The 16,961-nt window shown below is 31.8% G+C and overlaps 1 protein-coding gene across 4 annotated transcripts in view; it reads left to right on the forward strand.

The window, feature by feature from the left end:
• LOC137931972 (putative inorganic phosphate cotransporter) overlaps positions 1–16,878 on the forward strand; it is a 38,567-nt gene extending 21,689 nt beyond the window's left edge. For 3 of the 4 annotated variants that reach the window (XM_068775488.1, XM_068775489.1, XM_068775490.1), the window contains 7 exons: positions 3,443–3,627; positions 4,674–4,913; positions 6,538–6,747; positions 7,459–7,623; positions 9,424–9,640; positions 13,985–14,223; positions 15,642–16,878. In XM_068775488.1, the coding sequence (XP_068631589.1) occupies positions 3,443–3,627; positions 4,674–4,913; positions 6,538–6,747; positions 7,459–7,623; positions 9,424–9,640; positions 13,985–14,223; positions 15,642–15,830 (1,445 nt within the window). In that variant the 3' untranslated portion in view covers positions 15,831–16,878. The remainder of the gene's footprint in view (positions 1–3,442; positions 3,628–4,673; positions 4,914–6,537; positions 6,748–7,458; positions 7,624–9,423; positions 9,641–13,984; positions 14,224–15,641) is intronic. The other variant, XM_068775492.1, reaches the window with a different exon arrangement.
• The last annotated feature ends 83 nt before the right edge of the window (positions 16,879–16,961 follow it).

Here is a 16,961-nt window from a genome sequence, read left to right on the forward strand (position 1 = left end):
GTGATTGTTCACATCTATGCGTTGAATGTTTGTCATCTCAACAGTCGTTGTGAATAAAAATATATGCAACTACACATTATTTGTTTAGACTTTTTTCTGATTTATTATACTAAGATAAACATCTAAATACTTAAAAAAATCTATGTTCACGCTAATTTATTAACCGTATTCTCAAGCTATCTAGAATCTCCTCCATCGCACATCTTTTTCCTTAATGCTTAATTAATGGTCGTGATCCCCTGAACATTGAGTAATCTTTCTTTTAATAATGCTAATTTATCCTTATCTCTGGCGTTATTAACCGCAGTTTAAAGTTTTTAGTAAAATAGTGGATTTGGTCGTGCCATTTGATGGTACTTAGAACTTTCGAACATTTACCTGAGTGGCTATGTGATCAAAAAACTCCACTACCCTTCGCTGGTAAATCCTGGTTTTCTTCTTCGTAGTAAGCTTTAGTGCGGAATATATTTCATGAAATCTGAAGCATTTTCCACCAACACTAAAACTCGGAAATATCTATAAGATCTCGTTTACTCTTTTTCAAAGTTTACGTTTCTAACTGGTAGTTAACATGGTAAGACTTTGGATTTATCTAGAATAATGGGAAGCGAAATCATGCGCAGCGAATCAAACGACAAAACTATGTTGTCACGTATTGTCACATTACAGCACGACCGCCATGGAAGATTAATCCTCACTATTGTCTCTTCTCAAGATCAAGCAATGCTTCTCGAGAATCGTTCACTAACTTTAAGACTTTAGTCATGCTAAGAGAAGGAAAGACAATTCTATAGAAAGAGTTGTTGCTAAGAGCAGTGCTGTTATTTTAAGATTCAGAGGAACAGGTTGCTCTGGAGGCCCTCACGGAATGCGAAACACAGGGAAAGATGACAAGGGACTGAGATAAGACATGCAATAAAAGCTATGTAAATAAGGTTATTTATTAAAAGGGTATTTAAAAAATATACTATTAAAATAATCAATAAACCATTGCAGTTTACAGTTTTATTGTAATTATGCATTTATAAATAGGTTAATTGCCGGTGGTACTGTTTGTGGTACGCCATTGTTACTCGTATATATGACAAACTGGTGACGCATGACTGTAAGCTACGAGAAATTCTATACAGGTAACGTTTCTGTGGCTGCTTGTATAGAATAAAAATTAGCCTCTAAAGACTCCAAATGGTAACAATAGAATTAATTACTCAACCTTGACCGTAGTTCATTAATCTTTTTCAACGGGGAAGCGGAAACAAAACATCCTCACTACAATGTTTCGTTTTCCTTCTATTCGCAATGCTCTGTTATTCATATCAAGAGCATTCTACGCATGAGAACATATGAACGATATTTTTCCGCAATTATTACTTTGAGGTAATGGAAAAGATTGAAATTTTCATATATGTACATTGTGCAAGGACGGTACGAAATAAATACGAAATGTTTTATTTTTGGATTATTCATCTGAAATTCCACCGCAATGAGAAGCTTTAAATAACTATAATATACACGATGAAATATCTTATCTTTCTTTCCTATCTTTTCTTTCTGCTTTCTAAACTTTTAGTACAGTCTAATCCTGTACGTTGGTCAGTTTTAGTTAGTACTTATTCACTCTACGTGATTGGCTGTGGCTAATATGCAGTGTTTTGTTAAGCATTGGGATCTTTTTATAATTTCGAATGATATGAAAGTACAAATTGTCATTATTTTTATTATTATGGAAAGTTCTTTGTATCGATAATCACGGGATTCGAAGGGTAAGTTGGACGCTTAATAACAAATAAATTAATAATAATTTGTTTATTTGTTAAACTCATACTAAAATGTCATCATAATTTTAAAGTCAAAAAATAACTTTAGGCAAATATTCATTCCCTTAATCGGTTTGATTGAAACTTTGGTTGAATTTTATAGAAGAAATTGTATAGTCTAAATAATAATTACTTTGAAATATATAAATCTATGTTAGCGTATATAGAGAATGCCAAATTGTCATGAAAAGAAGAATCCCAAGTTAATACAAAGCGTTATGTAAAACAAAACTTTCTTCTGGTTTCACTTAACTTCAAGTTACTTTAAACAAACAAGGCAAAGACTCATGTTAAGCAATTAAGGTGCATAGCATTAAGTTTCTCGAAACTAACACCGCACCGGCACGGGATTTACACTAATGAGGCATGTTTGTCAAAATATTCTTAAAGAAGTGTTGACAAGTTTTCAACCAAAACAAAAAGCCAAGTAAAATAGGTAAATAATTCCTATTTGAATCTCTTTGACACTGTTTCGAAAAAAATGCTTTAACTTAAGCAAAATGAAAATAATTTTAGATTTTTTAAAATTTTATGTGTAGAGACTGGTTTTCTATCTCAAATTTAATAAAAGACTGTCGTGTGAAGTTTCACAATTTTTGATTCGTTTGCATCGATTGAAAAAACACGTATTATTTTTTAAACCCCGATGAGTTAATCAAGTTATATGACTTCACATGAATTACCCAAGAGGATTCCATTTTCCTTTGCTTATTTTAAAATTCAACATATTCTATTGACTCATAATAGGTATTTTTTTCCAGGTTTTGTCATAAACTTGTCGGATACACTAATAATTTATAATTTATATGAGTGATTATTTAAATTGTGTTTAAATAATCACTCATATAAATTATAAATTTCCCCACAACAACGATAGGTATTGATAATATCCTTTAGACATTCTTATTTGAAAATCAAATTAGGAATGTTTAGATACATTGATAAACAAAACTAATACGACATAGCCCAACAGATTGGCAAGGTTATTTGGCAGCGGGTAGGCCGTACAAAGAGCAAAACAGTTGGTTACTGAAACCTTAAGGTTCTGGAGTAAATTAAGGCAAGCAGAGCGAAGAATGTCCACACACAAGGTGGATCTTTGTTTACAGATAAATTATGAATGTTATTGGCGAGCGTGTGGACTGTATAAATGGATTAAATAAATTTAAATGGTGGTAGTAATTTACAACAAAAGCGAAAACAAAAGAACAAGTCGGGCGCTTAACGACACAAGCTGTCAAGTATAAAAAGTTTAAAAAAAAAATTTAATAATATAAAAAGGTCTTAAGCGGCCCAGTCAGTGGCTTACAAATATAGATATAAATAATTTAAGTATAACTGTACTTTCTTTACTGACTTCTAATTAAATCCACCATTTACGTTATTCGATATTCATTTTTTTAAATAATATTGAATTACATATAACACATTATTCATAAGGTGTGCTATCTTATGAGAGGTTATTTATAGTGTGGTAAGCCTTAGTACACCTGCGTTCTTTAACAATTCTCTTAAATCTAGCTATAGAAGCTTTCTAAACATTATCTGGGATCCTATTGTAAAAGCGTATATAATAAAATCATTTTTCGAAATTCCATATCAATTATGTTCATATTTGTTCACAGTGTTCATAATACCGCAAAGATGGGTGATGGCCATCATGGGTTTTCTGGCAGTAGCGAATGCCTACACTATGCGGGTGTGTCTCAATATCGCAATTACGCAGATGGTACGAAGACGTGCGCATTCACCTGCATACGAAGAAGGCTCATGTCCAGGGGACGTAGAAGAGGCTATGGGTGAAACAACCGTAAGTTCTTTTTCTATAAAAGCTACTGGAACGGAAAAAAAGCAGCTAAATTATACGTATAATATTGTTATAAAGCACGAGTTACAGAACCCTCTAAATAATAAACACGGTACCCTAGGTAGAATCAAGAAGAGCCGAAAACACTCATGATCTTGAAGTTATAGATTTTTGTGTACGGTTTTCGGAAATTCTAACCGAGTACTATTTCTAACTTACTAGAACCTTCTCCGTAGGATAAATAAGTGTACTCCCCATGTCGACAGTTCAGTGTTGTTTTTTTGAGTTATATGATTAATATCTATGATCAGTGATACAAAGTGACTATTTGGTTCGTTATTTGGATAGTGGTTTCTTGAGCGATTTGGAAACGAATTTTGAACTAAACGAAAGTATACTCCGAGTTAAAGTAGGGTGACCGTCTGATTTGTGGATAAAGGACTTCTTGTGGACCAGTGGTGTTTCATTCCGAGTCAGAACCCATAGTACGTAACAATATTGTTACAAATTTTCTTCCATTACTATAATGAGGATTTGTTTTAAATGGTAATAATTAGGATTGGGGATAATAAATTTAAAAGAATCCGTCAGCGGAGTTGCAAATATAGGGTTTACTCAATCATGTTCGGATGTAGTATCAAAAAAAAATTCCAAAAGTCAATAGGTCGACAAACACATAACAGAAGAGACATTATGGCACATTCTAGACATTCTATAAGATAAACCTCAATGTTTATTTTTTACTACTTTAATCATTGATTGGCCAAATATGGTCACGACGGTCTTGTGTTTGTCGACCAAATGTCCATGCACTACTTGACATAGGTCTCTTCCAGAGATTTCGAATACGACCGGTTGAAAGAGGCCTGTTCTTCCAACGACCCTAAGAACCTTTTCAGATACTTTCCAAGATTGCCTTACTTTCTTCTCTGACTTTCTCATCCAGCCAGTACCAACATTGAAGTTATCATCAGCCTATCATCAAGCATAATACACTCCTTCATCTTTTTTTAAAAACGACTGCAATTATAATTCGATTTTTATTTCAGGAAATAAGTGGATACGACTGGGATGAGGAAACTCAAGGGATTATCCTTAGTGCGTTTTATTACGGGTATATTGTGACGCATTTGCCAGGAGGGATACTAGCTGAGAGGTTCGGGGGCAAATACTCCCTGGGATTCGGAGTGCTGAGTACTGCTGTTTTCACGCTACTCACACCCTGGACCGTGGGCCTCGGAGGTGCCACAGGACTAATTATTCTTCGTGTCTTAGAAGGATTAGGGGAAGTAAGTATAATTTAAAACCTTGTGATTTTAATGTGTTTATAATGATAATGTCTGTGTATTGAAAATTTGTACTGAACCCGTGTAATAGATTTAGTCTTTAAATGATACATATTAACGGGCAGCTTCTTGAGGGTAAATCATTATAAAGTCGAAATCCATAAAAAAGGTGATGGCTTATGGGTGTAAATTCAAAAAAAAAGTGAATGTATAGCTCTTTTGCCGTCTATTAACGTATGATACTCTTTCGAAAATTTAAAGGTTTCAGAAATAATAAACATAAGGATACCATAATAATAAAAAGCCTTTTTCAATTTTTTTTGTATAGTATATGTTTCTACAGAATTTGTACTGCCTCCAATTATGGGCTTGTTGTATTACAAAAGCGTTTCGTAGTGATCTATTTTTACAGTGTGATTAGAAATACGTGTAAAAGTAACTAAACTGTAACCCAATAACTAAACTGTATACAAAAGTACACTGGAATAATAATTACTACTGTAGATAAGTATTGGTATAACAAAACTACATGCACAGTTTCTTTATGAACAATTCCAATGCTAGAAAACAGAAAATAAATTTGATCTGAGATCTGTTTTGCAATATGCCGTCGATGTATGTACCAAGGTAATGCTTTTAATTGCCAAATGGTAATGAGTAAGCCTTACTTTATCCCGCTTAAAGAAGGTCATGGATTACGAAATTACTAATTTAAAGACCATTTCAAATCTTAGGGTAATATGACATTTGTTTTCATTGCTAATGAAGATAGATGGGTTGTGGCATAGGAACTCATATGATACGGCTCTGCTTAGCACTGTCCTGTTTAAAAAAGTTCATGATAACAAAACATTATTTATATTTTTAGCATAACATCGCAGCAGAGCTAATATGCTCGTATTAAAAGACTGATATTACTAGGATAAATTGATATTATTACATAACTAATACTAGGCAATACATTTTAATTGTATTATATATAAAATAAATATAAATATTAATAATCTGAATAATTTAAAAAACTGGTAGTTTATATTTTAAATCCTAGAATATTATAATGACGTTATTCTAATGTTTACGGCATAATAATTAAATTCTGATGAACGGCCTACACTACCATCACGTACTAGTATAAAAAAGTTATTAATTACAATGTTCTCCTTTATAACTTTTCATAACGATATGAGAGACATCCGTACTTCGCAACTAGAACTAGATGTTAAAGACTCCTCTGTAAACTCAACATACAAAAGAAGTATGCTCATGGTGCGTTTTGTACCAATGGCCTTCCAACAGTTTCGGCGAGCCGTTGCATCGTTTGGATGACACACATATCTGAAGTCTAAAAAAGAAAGATGAACAAAATTATGACGTTGCCAACATTTCCTTTCATTATTTTATGCGGCGTAAATGTTTGCCACTTTTGCCTGCTTTTAATTTACTCAAATTTATCCATTCGCTGTGTTAAATGTTTACATGGAATTGTACAATAATTCTAAATAATTATCGTCTTCAAACACGGAAGTTTATAAATATTTCTACTTTACATTTAACATGATTCATTATTTCGTTTCGTGTTATGTAATGTGTATATTGACATGTGTTACTATAGGTAAAATGATTTTAGGGAACAACATTCCCGGCGCTGAATGCAATGTTAGCCCGATGGGCGCCGGTCTCGGAGAGAGGACGGATGGGTTCACTTGTATTTGGTGGGGCCCAGATCGGTAACATAGCCGGCACCTATCTCTCTGGGCTCGTTATAAAAGAATCTGGCGATTGGCAATCCGTCTTTTACTTATTCGGCGCTGTTGGCATATTATGGTTTATACTTTGGGTAAGTTTTTTTTACATATGAATGTATTTTGTTGTAATACATCATTATTAATTTTCATTTAATGATATTCGCCACATTGTAATCTTTATGGTTTAAGATATATTATAGTAATTATAACAGCAATCAAAATTAATGTAAAGGAATATATTTGAAAAAAAAAAACGGAAGCGAAAAAGTTGGTCGCCATATGTCCTTAACATTAAATTAAGTAGCGCTATGAGTACTATTTTATAATATGTTATTGCTAATAAAAGCTGCACTAAAGAAAAGTCCTACAAGAATGTCTGCAGTAAATGTATCTAATATATAAAAAAGCTTATTCAAGCTCATAGCAGTTTTTTGTATACGTAATTCACTTGCTTATGGTACCGTGTACAAATAAACTACTGCTACTTTAGTAGTAGTATTACAGTTTATAGTAACTCAGTGCTAGTTAACGTTTTATCCTGTTAACAAGAAAGAAATACACATAACTTTTTCAGAGAGATTATATAATCTATACAAAAAAGATCGTAATCTGTAACATTATTCATTGTAACAAGATGTTACACAAAATTTCATTACGAAAGTGCATCTAAGAGATTGGTTTTGCATATGATTTAACGTATTTGGTGTAATATATATATTTTTTTATTGAGATGTTTTCTATGTACGTATATGTCCATGTAGCAAGACGAATGTTATGTGATTTTTTTATTCTGTTTCTTTTAGGCAATACTATGTTACAATGATCCCGAATCGCATCCTTTTATCTCGGATAAAGAGAAGAAGTATTTGGAAGAAGCGCTGGGAAGACCGCAAAATAGCCAACCTTCAGCTATACCTTGGAAAGCGATCTTTACGTCAGTTCCGCTATGGGCTTTGGTTTGTGCACAGGTAAACATTGCATCATCTCATTTATTTATTTCATTTTTGTAAACTGTAGATGCGGTATAAAAAGGTTTGAATTCTTATCTAGTTCTTTATAAATGTGAACAACAAGTAATAACAAAATTTTAGAATTGTAAAACGTAAATACTATTTTCTGGGTAAAAAACAAACACTTATTAGTGCGTATTAGCAAATATTCGGGCTGTTTTCAACTGTAGGCTATTAAACAACGTCTATTCAATGCCGTACACAATATTTGTTCAAAATTTTTTTGTATAATTTTTTATTCATTAATTTTATTTTCGTCGCAATATCATTATATATCTTTTTATATTACAATTATTTAGATACGTTAATGATTTGTATTTCTTGAGGTATACAATTTGGATTATTATAATTATTACTGCATTAAGAAAAGGCATATATCGCGATTAACACAAATTAATTTGATTTCCGTAATATAAAAGTATAACATAAAAAGTATTAAATAAATCTTAATGACATTTTATTTAATCAAATAGCGTTTCATTTGCAGTAATAACTTATTGGTTCAGAGCAGTAATTTAAGATTTTACGGTTGCGAATTTGAACCATGATAGACGAAAAAAGAGATAAATCGAATCGACACTAGGTGTGGCGATTTACATGCCCTTCCTTCTGATAGGAGACTCATGCCTTAGAAATGGGAACGATACAAATCTTATATAACGTTGCATATATATAATAGAATTCAGTCAATGACAAGATAGAGTATATTGCCAAAAATTGGATACGATTTTTTTTAAATTCATTCGACGTTTATCACTAACCGTTTATTGTATAAATGTGACATCAAAAAGTTTGAGCCATTTAAGTAAAACAGGTTGAAACTAACGTTATAACAACTGTATGGTACTCATTGATAGAACCTTGACTTTTTTAGATGGTGTGAAATAGCGCCCGACATGGCGTTAATAGAAATATCAAACAAATATTATTTATAATTCGTAACACGTGGCATGGACGTGTTGAAGTTAACCGACTTGTACACACCAAGCCTGTCACATATTAAACAATCTCTTACTTGATTTTAATTTTAACTAAAATTAATAAACAAGCAATATTTTATCATTTAGGCTCTCTTCTGATCACCTAAAAATGTTACATTTTTTTATTTTTTTAAGTGTTCTCAAATATACAAGTAATATGTCTATATGTAATATATACGGGACGATTGTTTTATTACGTCGTACATTAGGTATAAATAAGTCTTAGGATATGCCAGTTCTTTCGTAATTATCTCCTTCACCGCTCGTGAGCAATGGCGATATTAATTTTTACAAAACCACACAATCTGGTAAAACAGTAATATGTAGCAGTCCGAGCGACTTCCTAGGGATACTTCGAACTTTGCTACCTTAAAAGAGGGTTTAGGCTACGCGCCCTCTGCGCCCATTCTTCTTGAACCCGAGAAATCTGCAAACGCCACTTGGACAGCAGTGTCAGTTAGGTCAAAACAAAAAGAAAATGATTTCGATTACAAATAGCCACTTACCTTTTTTACATGATATATAAGCCAGGAAATGTTGATACTCTATTTAAAAAGTGATTTATCATGTGACAATTCGAATTATTATAATTATGATAAAGAAAACTTACGTGACATCTCGATTACACTTTTTTTGATATATTACATCAATTTTATAGAAAATGTTCCATTTTCAGATACGTTAAAACTTTATTAATACATGTTGTTATGTATAAGTACTTCAGCACGTTTCATTGAAATATCAGCTGTCAGAAAATTTCAGTGATGTTCCATTTCAGATCGGTCACGATTATGGATATTTTACAATGGTAACGGACCTCCCGAAGTACATGACTGGCGTGCTAAAGTTCGACATACATCGCACGGGCACACTAGCTGCTCTACCTTACGCCGTCATGTGGATCAGTTCTATCATATTTGGATGGATGTGTGATAAAATGGTGAAGAGAAATTGGCTTACCGTCACAAACGCTAGAAAGACTTTTACAACTATCGGTAAGTTTTTATTTATTTATCTTCTTAGTCGTCTCTTCATTATTATAATTCACGACCGTCTTGAAACGTGTTGACAGAATCAATGATAAACTATTTCCATAATATTTTATTCTCTGCTTTCTTCAGAGCAGTAGTAATAGAGTGTTTAGTTATTGCTATTTGACATGTTCAAACAAGAGAGTAGGTGATCCTTCAAACAATATTTTATTAGTTATCTGGTTATTTATTTATAGATATGGTTATTTTGCAACAGAAATTGTAGCATGTGTTGCTTTTACGTTTAAATGTGACCTACAGTTCAGCATGAAGTTATGCCCAGTGCATATTGTCCGAGATTTTAATTCTAATTGCAAATTACATTGTTACGCAACCGTAAAGCATTATGTGTGGTTAGCGAAGTACATAAACATTATATTTTAACATTTACTTAAGGTGCTTCCCTGTTTTGTATGCACTTTATAACTGTACACATTCATGCCTGAACTATCGTCTAATATAAAATTTAAATATTTGAATAATAAATGATATATGACAGATGAATAATCTCTTAATAAGAAAAAGAAATAGGTAAGTAGCTTGTTTTTGTTTATTTAAAGTAATTTTTTTTTCTTTGTAAAGTAATTTATTCGCAAATAAATAACACACGAAACAGTAAAATGATTTCAAAATTTTAACTATATTTAGTTGTCACGTATGTACAAAATAAACAATTTTACACGTTTAAGTTAATTATATGTGTATCTTTTGTTCAATTGCGTAAACGAATAGAATCTCGTAGTCTACCTTGCCGGTTGCTTGACGTCATGTCAATATGTAGTTCCTTTTACCGCTTCTGAATAGAACAATAAAAATGTTGAATGGACACTTCGCCGGTCCCGCTCAATTTAGACGCTGAACTCTGTTGTGTTATCAACTATATAAACATATTCCTTTTAGGTAAAATGAAAAAAATACTCTAAAGCTTTTGAGCCCGAGAGATGAATTTAAATGTTCTATAGTTTTATCCATAATACTATTTATTAAGATAAGAATCGAAATTAGATCTCGGAGTTATTTATTTATAACAAAATAAAAGTACGAGTTCGTTCTATTATCATTTTTTTCATGTACCGGGTTATAACAAGCAGTGGCAACGCAGCGGTAGAGAACTGAGAATAGCAATCGTAGTTCGTATGTTCGATTCCCGGGCTACAACATTACATAATTCAAATTTTGTGCATTTATTATATACGATTCCCACTGCACATAAAAAAGTTTCCAGAGGATGGGCAGCAGCTTCTTCTGTATATCATAATAAGGCAATGCGATCAATAACCCGCCTACAAAGCGTGGTGATTATGGTATATTCCCATAGATACTTCGTGCTGAAACGGCGACGAACCACGATACTGCGATACTTTTCATGGAGTTGCTTATGATCTTTATAATTAAAATAAATACATATTTTCATAGTCCATCATTGGGCATAGACCTGTCACGAAGCACGTAACATAATTATAACTTAACCTTTGCAGGACTACCCGCATGGTTTAATTTATAAGATATAAATTTTCTCATTATGACAAATAATTAAATAATTGCTAAACCAGACGTAGAAGAAAGATGTTTTACTTTGTTATCAATAACTCTGCTACATTCCACTTATTATATTTAACAATAATTATAATGTTTTTTTATATACATCACTACATAATTTGTGAGAGCATGACTTCTGGACACGGTATTCCAGAAGTAATCCTTACGTAAAATAATAATTATTTCATAACAAAAATCTAGATTTATTACGCCGTGTAGTCTATCATTTTTAATATAATTCATATATAATTTAGTAAATGATTATAGTATAGTCACTAAGAAAATAAACCTTTCTTAAATTTATATAACATAAACATGTATGTGATGGAAATTGATTGAATTTTTGAATTGTTCACGTAATTAATATCAACAAAGAGAACGGTTACAACATTCAGTGGTCTCCTATATCGGAAACATCCGCCCCTTCGCTGGCCACCTAAATACCAATCGAAGGGAAAGGTACTCGTTATAGTGCAAGATTTCGTTGTAGGCTTGTGCCCATCGGGAAAGAATACTAATCGCTAACAAGGCGAAAGCGTGTCGCAAGTCAACTGCATAGCTGTGATGTGTTCCGGCAGATACTGTCAGCACAACCTGACTGTGTTACCAGTTATTACGATATATATGTTAAGGATAATTGGTTTTAGGTATAACATCTTTAAATGGGTAATGTATGACTCATTTGCTGTCAAATAAAGTATGGAACAACGTGTTCAAAAAATAATAAACTATGTAATGATAAAATACTAAGCGTGCGTTTTCAAAAATTAGTATTACTATGTATTAAAATTAATAATTATTTACCATCGGTTCCTGCAAACTTTGTACTACCAGAAAATATTGGCCTGTCGCATTCCAATAAAGTGTCAGACCGATCACTTTGAACAAACTAAATGGAACTCGAAGTAAAATCTTTAAGGTCTAATCTAAAAGATTTTTGCTGTAAAATCGGCAATACATTCACCCCCTTTAAAGCCTATAAAATCAACCTATGTACAAAAGCTACGTATGTAGTCGTCCTATTGCAATTGATATTGTTTTACGGATCCATAAGTCTTAGGACTTTAGCTAACATTAAAGTACGCGTACTCGTTTCGTAACAAGTTCTCGTCCATATATTAATTTTATTATCCAATTATGATAATTTACAATACTGTTAGTGTATCATTCCTGTACGTCACGGAAGAATGCCAGACAAGCTCAATTTAATAGAAACTAAAAAAAGATTGTCCTCTTTTATAATGGCATTTTTCAATTTAAATTTACGAAAGTTCCAAATGTGCCCTTACCTGAAAAGAGCCCACAATAAACTCAGAAATGTTTTTATCGGTGGAGACTTACAGTATCTTCAATACAGTAGTAGAGGAATTCATTGCCAAGCTTTATTTTCACCAAAAATAGTTTTGAATTTTTACGCCAATCTTAAAAAGTGTATTTAAAAATATTAGTATATATATTTGATATATATATATATACATTAGTATATATAGTTTCAGTAACTTTGATTGATTTCACAAGACAATTATTTACGAAATGGACAATTATTTTGTCTGTAGTCATGTTCTTATGTGACGAAATTTCTTCGTTATTTGCAAACAATGTTTAAAAAATTGAGAGCCGTAGGAAATTTTTGGCAAGTTTACAAATTAACCTTGAATCTGTTATAGTTTCTGCGAAAATATTAATAGTTTTGTTTTTTTTTAAACACGTTATTGGCTTTATAGGTTTCGTAAAATAGTTACGGAAATCTTAATCGTAATAAATATGCCTATTAATCTAATATATTATTAACACATGCTTGGGACTGTGTTAAAGAGAAATTAGCAATTTTAATTAACACATATTTATTTAGAAAACCTGAATTAAACGTGTAACTGGTATTCATTCTAATAATTGTAGATTTAAAATTATTAAAATAAGACGAATTTTCCGGTCCAAAATATTTTTAAACACCTATTAACATATACTCCTTAACGTTTAGATCGAATTTGACAATATTTTGATAGATGGTGACAGGGAATAGATTGGTTTCTTTTACAGTGAACCTAACTACTACCACACATACATCGAGATTTATACGACAATGTTCAATATATTGTGTTGGTCTTGTCGAGAATTAAGAATACAGATCGTAAATGAAACACTTGTGTAAATTTGTAAAAGAAACAAAAACTTAAATATTATCGTTTCAAATTAAAAATGTGCCTTACAGTAATCACATGTGATATGTGGCACCTGATACATTATTTATTAGTCATTAGAATGGTCTAATATATAAATGGTAAAAACATGCAAGTTTAATTTTAATCGTGGAAAATACGTTGTAACTTAAATCCGGAAATAATTATTAATATGGTTTATACATATAAATACACAGTCATTGATAATAGTTATAAAAGCTTTAAAATTTTTCGATGACAATAATAAATATTAATTTTTGAACAGTGTATTCACCTCTTTAAAACAAACAATCACCCTGTATAACCCTCGGTTTTATGCACAACTACAATACCATATAACTTAAGTATACAACTGACGCGTTCTCGATCTGTTTTTTTTTTCTTGTCACACATAGGCATACACTATGTTGGCTGACAGTACGTGGTACAGTGATACCTATAAATCTCTAATCTATCAAGCAACATCAAGATGGGTTGGCACTATCTAAGAGCCATCTCTTTACCACCGAGCGCGCACATCGGTGTCCAAATAGCGCGCGCTACCGATTGCTAGGTATTAAAATTAAAACTTATTATATTTTTGTTACAGCATCGGTCGGTCCCGGTATCTGCATGATCCTAGCTTCCTACTCGGGCTGCAACACGGAGACCGTCGTGATATTATTCACCGCATCAATGGGACTTATGGGTGCATTCTACCCGGGTATGAAAGTCAACGCACTCGATCTTAGCAGCAACTATGCGGGAACCATAATGGCGATTGTAAACGGCGTTGGAGCTATAACTGGCATAATAGCGCCCTACTTGGTTGGACTACTAACTCCCGATGTAAGCATACCATTCTCACATTTTTTATCTAAATTCTTGTAAATAATGGCATTGTAGACGTCTTAATTGTTGATGATTGTCTTCTTTATTAATCTGTGGCCAATTTGGTAGAATTTAGAGTCAACTTAATGCCTCAGAGGTTCCAAATGTGACACTGACCTGTTAAGAGTCCACAACAAACAAAGACGTTTTATTTCGTTGTCTCTTTTACAATATTCTTAATACAGTATTAAAGGAATTCATTTTCAAGGTTTATTATCACTTAAGAAACTCTTATATTCTTCTAATAGTTTACTCGTGCTTTGTTAACATTTATTTTTGACAGATTTTTATCGCATATATTGCGGAAAAGAATATGTTCGATAATTAATAAATAGGGGGTATCTATTCTAGTCTAGGATTAGCCAAAGAAAACTGTGCTTATAGCAAAAAAGCCTGATGTGCGTATCCCTTTTATTTCCAAAAGAAAACTTTAAACTGTTGTATACACTGTTCGAATTTTAATTTTAAATATACGCGTATTAAGTCTAGCAGTTTACGTCTTACGGCTGAAATGAAGGCGATGATGAACCATGAGTTGCTTTAAAACTTTTCACAATATTATAAGAATTGTTTTGTGTCCACCTTGTTAACTTTGTTTCTCCATTTGTTCTTATTTTGAACTTGAACTTTACTAGACGTATATTACAGCAACGGTGTATGTTTAGCACTCACTTATTTTAAAAGTTATGAAAGTGTCAATGTTTCGCAAAAAGGGCCTTGCTGATGTAGACTATAGGGTGTCTATACAGTTCATATTAAAAATATTACACAAAAGTATTCGACAATTCATGAAATTTTGTGTAAACAATTAAAGTTTTTCATGACATTTATTTAAAAAGAGAATGTTGTAAGAAATGGCAGTGCTTTAGAAAACAATTCGCATATTATTAATTACTCCTTATCGATGTATGCGTAATTTTTTTTGAGATTAAAAAAATACCAACTAAATAATTTTATCAATAAAATACTTTTGGATTCTTTATGGCCCAACAATACCAAATATCGTTTTTTAATGTACAGAATAAGGCAGGTGTTCTTGCTTTTAACTGTGAACGTCTAGAAAAGGTTTCATATAGCAAAACATATTCTTGTTTATTAAAAACAGAAATGTTTTATTATTTAACTAACTAAATTATTTAACTAATCATCTTGTATTGATATTATTACCTAAGTCTTAAAAATACTATTTGGCAAAACGAAATAAATTAATAAAATAAGGTTTTATACGAAATCTAGGGATTCGTCAATAATTTTGGTAATTAGAATTCAATGAATAGTTGCTTCGTTTAGATAGTTAAAGGTTGTGAATAAATTATAGTAGAATTTAAAACTTTTAACGAAGGTAGGTGTAAAAATATATAATTTTGTCATTTCAGAGTACCCTCGTTCAATGGCGTTTAGTATTTTGGATAACCCTTGCCGTATTTATCGTGACAAATTTGGTCTTCGTGGCGTGGGCCTCCGGTGACGAACAGTGGTGGAACAAAGTAAACCAGGACAACAGGAAACAACAGGAGGTTGAGATATCAACAGTACATTCCGTCAACATGGATATCAAACTATAATATCGTTTTGGAAAACTACTTTGAGAGTTCTTTGTGGGGACATTTAAGCGTTCCCTGTTAACACAGGGCTGAATAAGACGTGGGGTGGTTGTGATTGCATAGTATCAACTAATCCATTACAAAGTGAAATCAGATATTCTAATGCATATGTGCCTAGCCTAGCCTGATCAGTCACTTCAACTAGTTAATCCTCATTACTGATTCGATCTCGTAGAGAAATCCGGAGCCCAATGCATAAAATGTTTAAACGCCGTGAGTAATTACTGGCAACACATATTGGTCGTAGAACTTCGTCTTAAGCCATCGAGGGATATGAGCCAACATTTTAACTTTAAGTAAATACGCATCAGAATATCCGATCTCCGATTATAACTAGACATTTTGAAATATTTTTACATGCTTTTGATTTCTAGTGATCGGTCCACAATTGTAGTTTAGAATTTTTTTGTTAGTTTATTTAGCGCGTGCTGGTAACCCTGTTTTAAGTACAAAAACCATGAAGTATTCTATAAAATATTGAAGATTCCTTGAAAATAATTTCAAGCTGCCAGTGCTATGTGATAGCTTTAGTTTATTATATTTTTATGGTTTGTTATACACGTATTAATTACGTAAATAAAATTAAACAAATGTTGGAATATACTTTATTAAATACACGACGAATTGTCAACACAAATTAACATTTAACTTTGTTTGACAATATAATTATCTAAATAATTTCAATATATGTACTCATGTGGATTTAAGAGTGTTTTGCGTTTGTAAATATTGTTGTTTATTGAATATTTCGTAAGCATTTTCACATTTTATTTTGTTCACATTATTAAGACAAAACAAAAGGCTGTGAACAAATAATATTTAAGTGATAAGTATTGTTTCTGAGCGCGTTTTGTGCCATTGAAGTCGCTATGTGTTTTAAAACGTTACAAATAATTTATATCATTAAGCATTTTTTGCGCTTTAGTCTTAATTTATAATTATAACTGAGATAATAGGTTATTTTGTATAATATCACAACATATATTTTCGTATAATATAAAGTAAATAAATAAAGAAACAATGTCTTCTTTTATTTCACTTATTATAATAAGTATAAAACATTTAAATAACAAAATAAAATTTATAAAAATA

Source organism: Battus philenor, unplaced genomic scaffold (assembly GCF_028537555.1).
Source record: "Battus philenor isolate CCGP_79_NKW_IND1 unplaced genomic scaffold, ilBatPhil1.0.hap1 SCAF_9, whole genome shotgun sequence".
NCBI classification, from domain to species: domain Eukaryota; kingdom Metazoa; phylum Arthropoda; class Insecta; order Lepidoptera; family Papilionidae; genus Battus; species Battus philenor.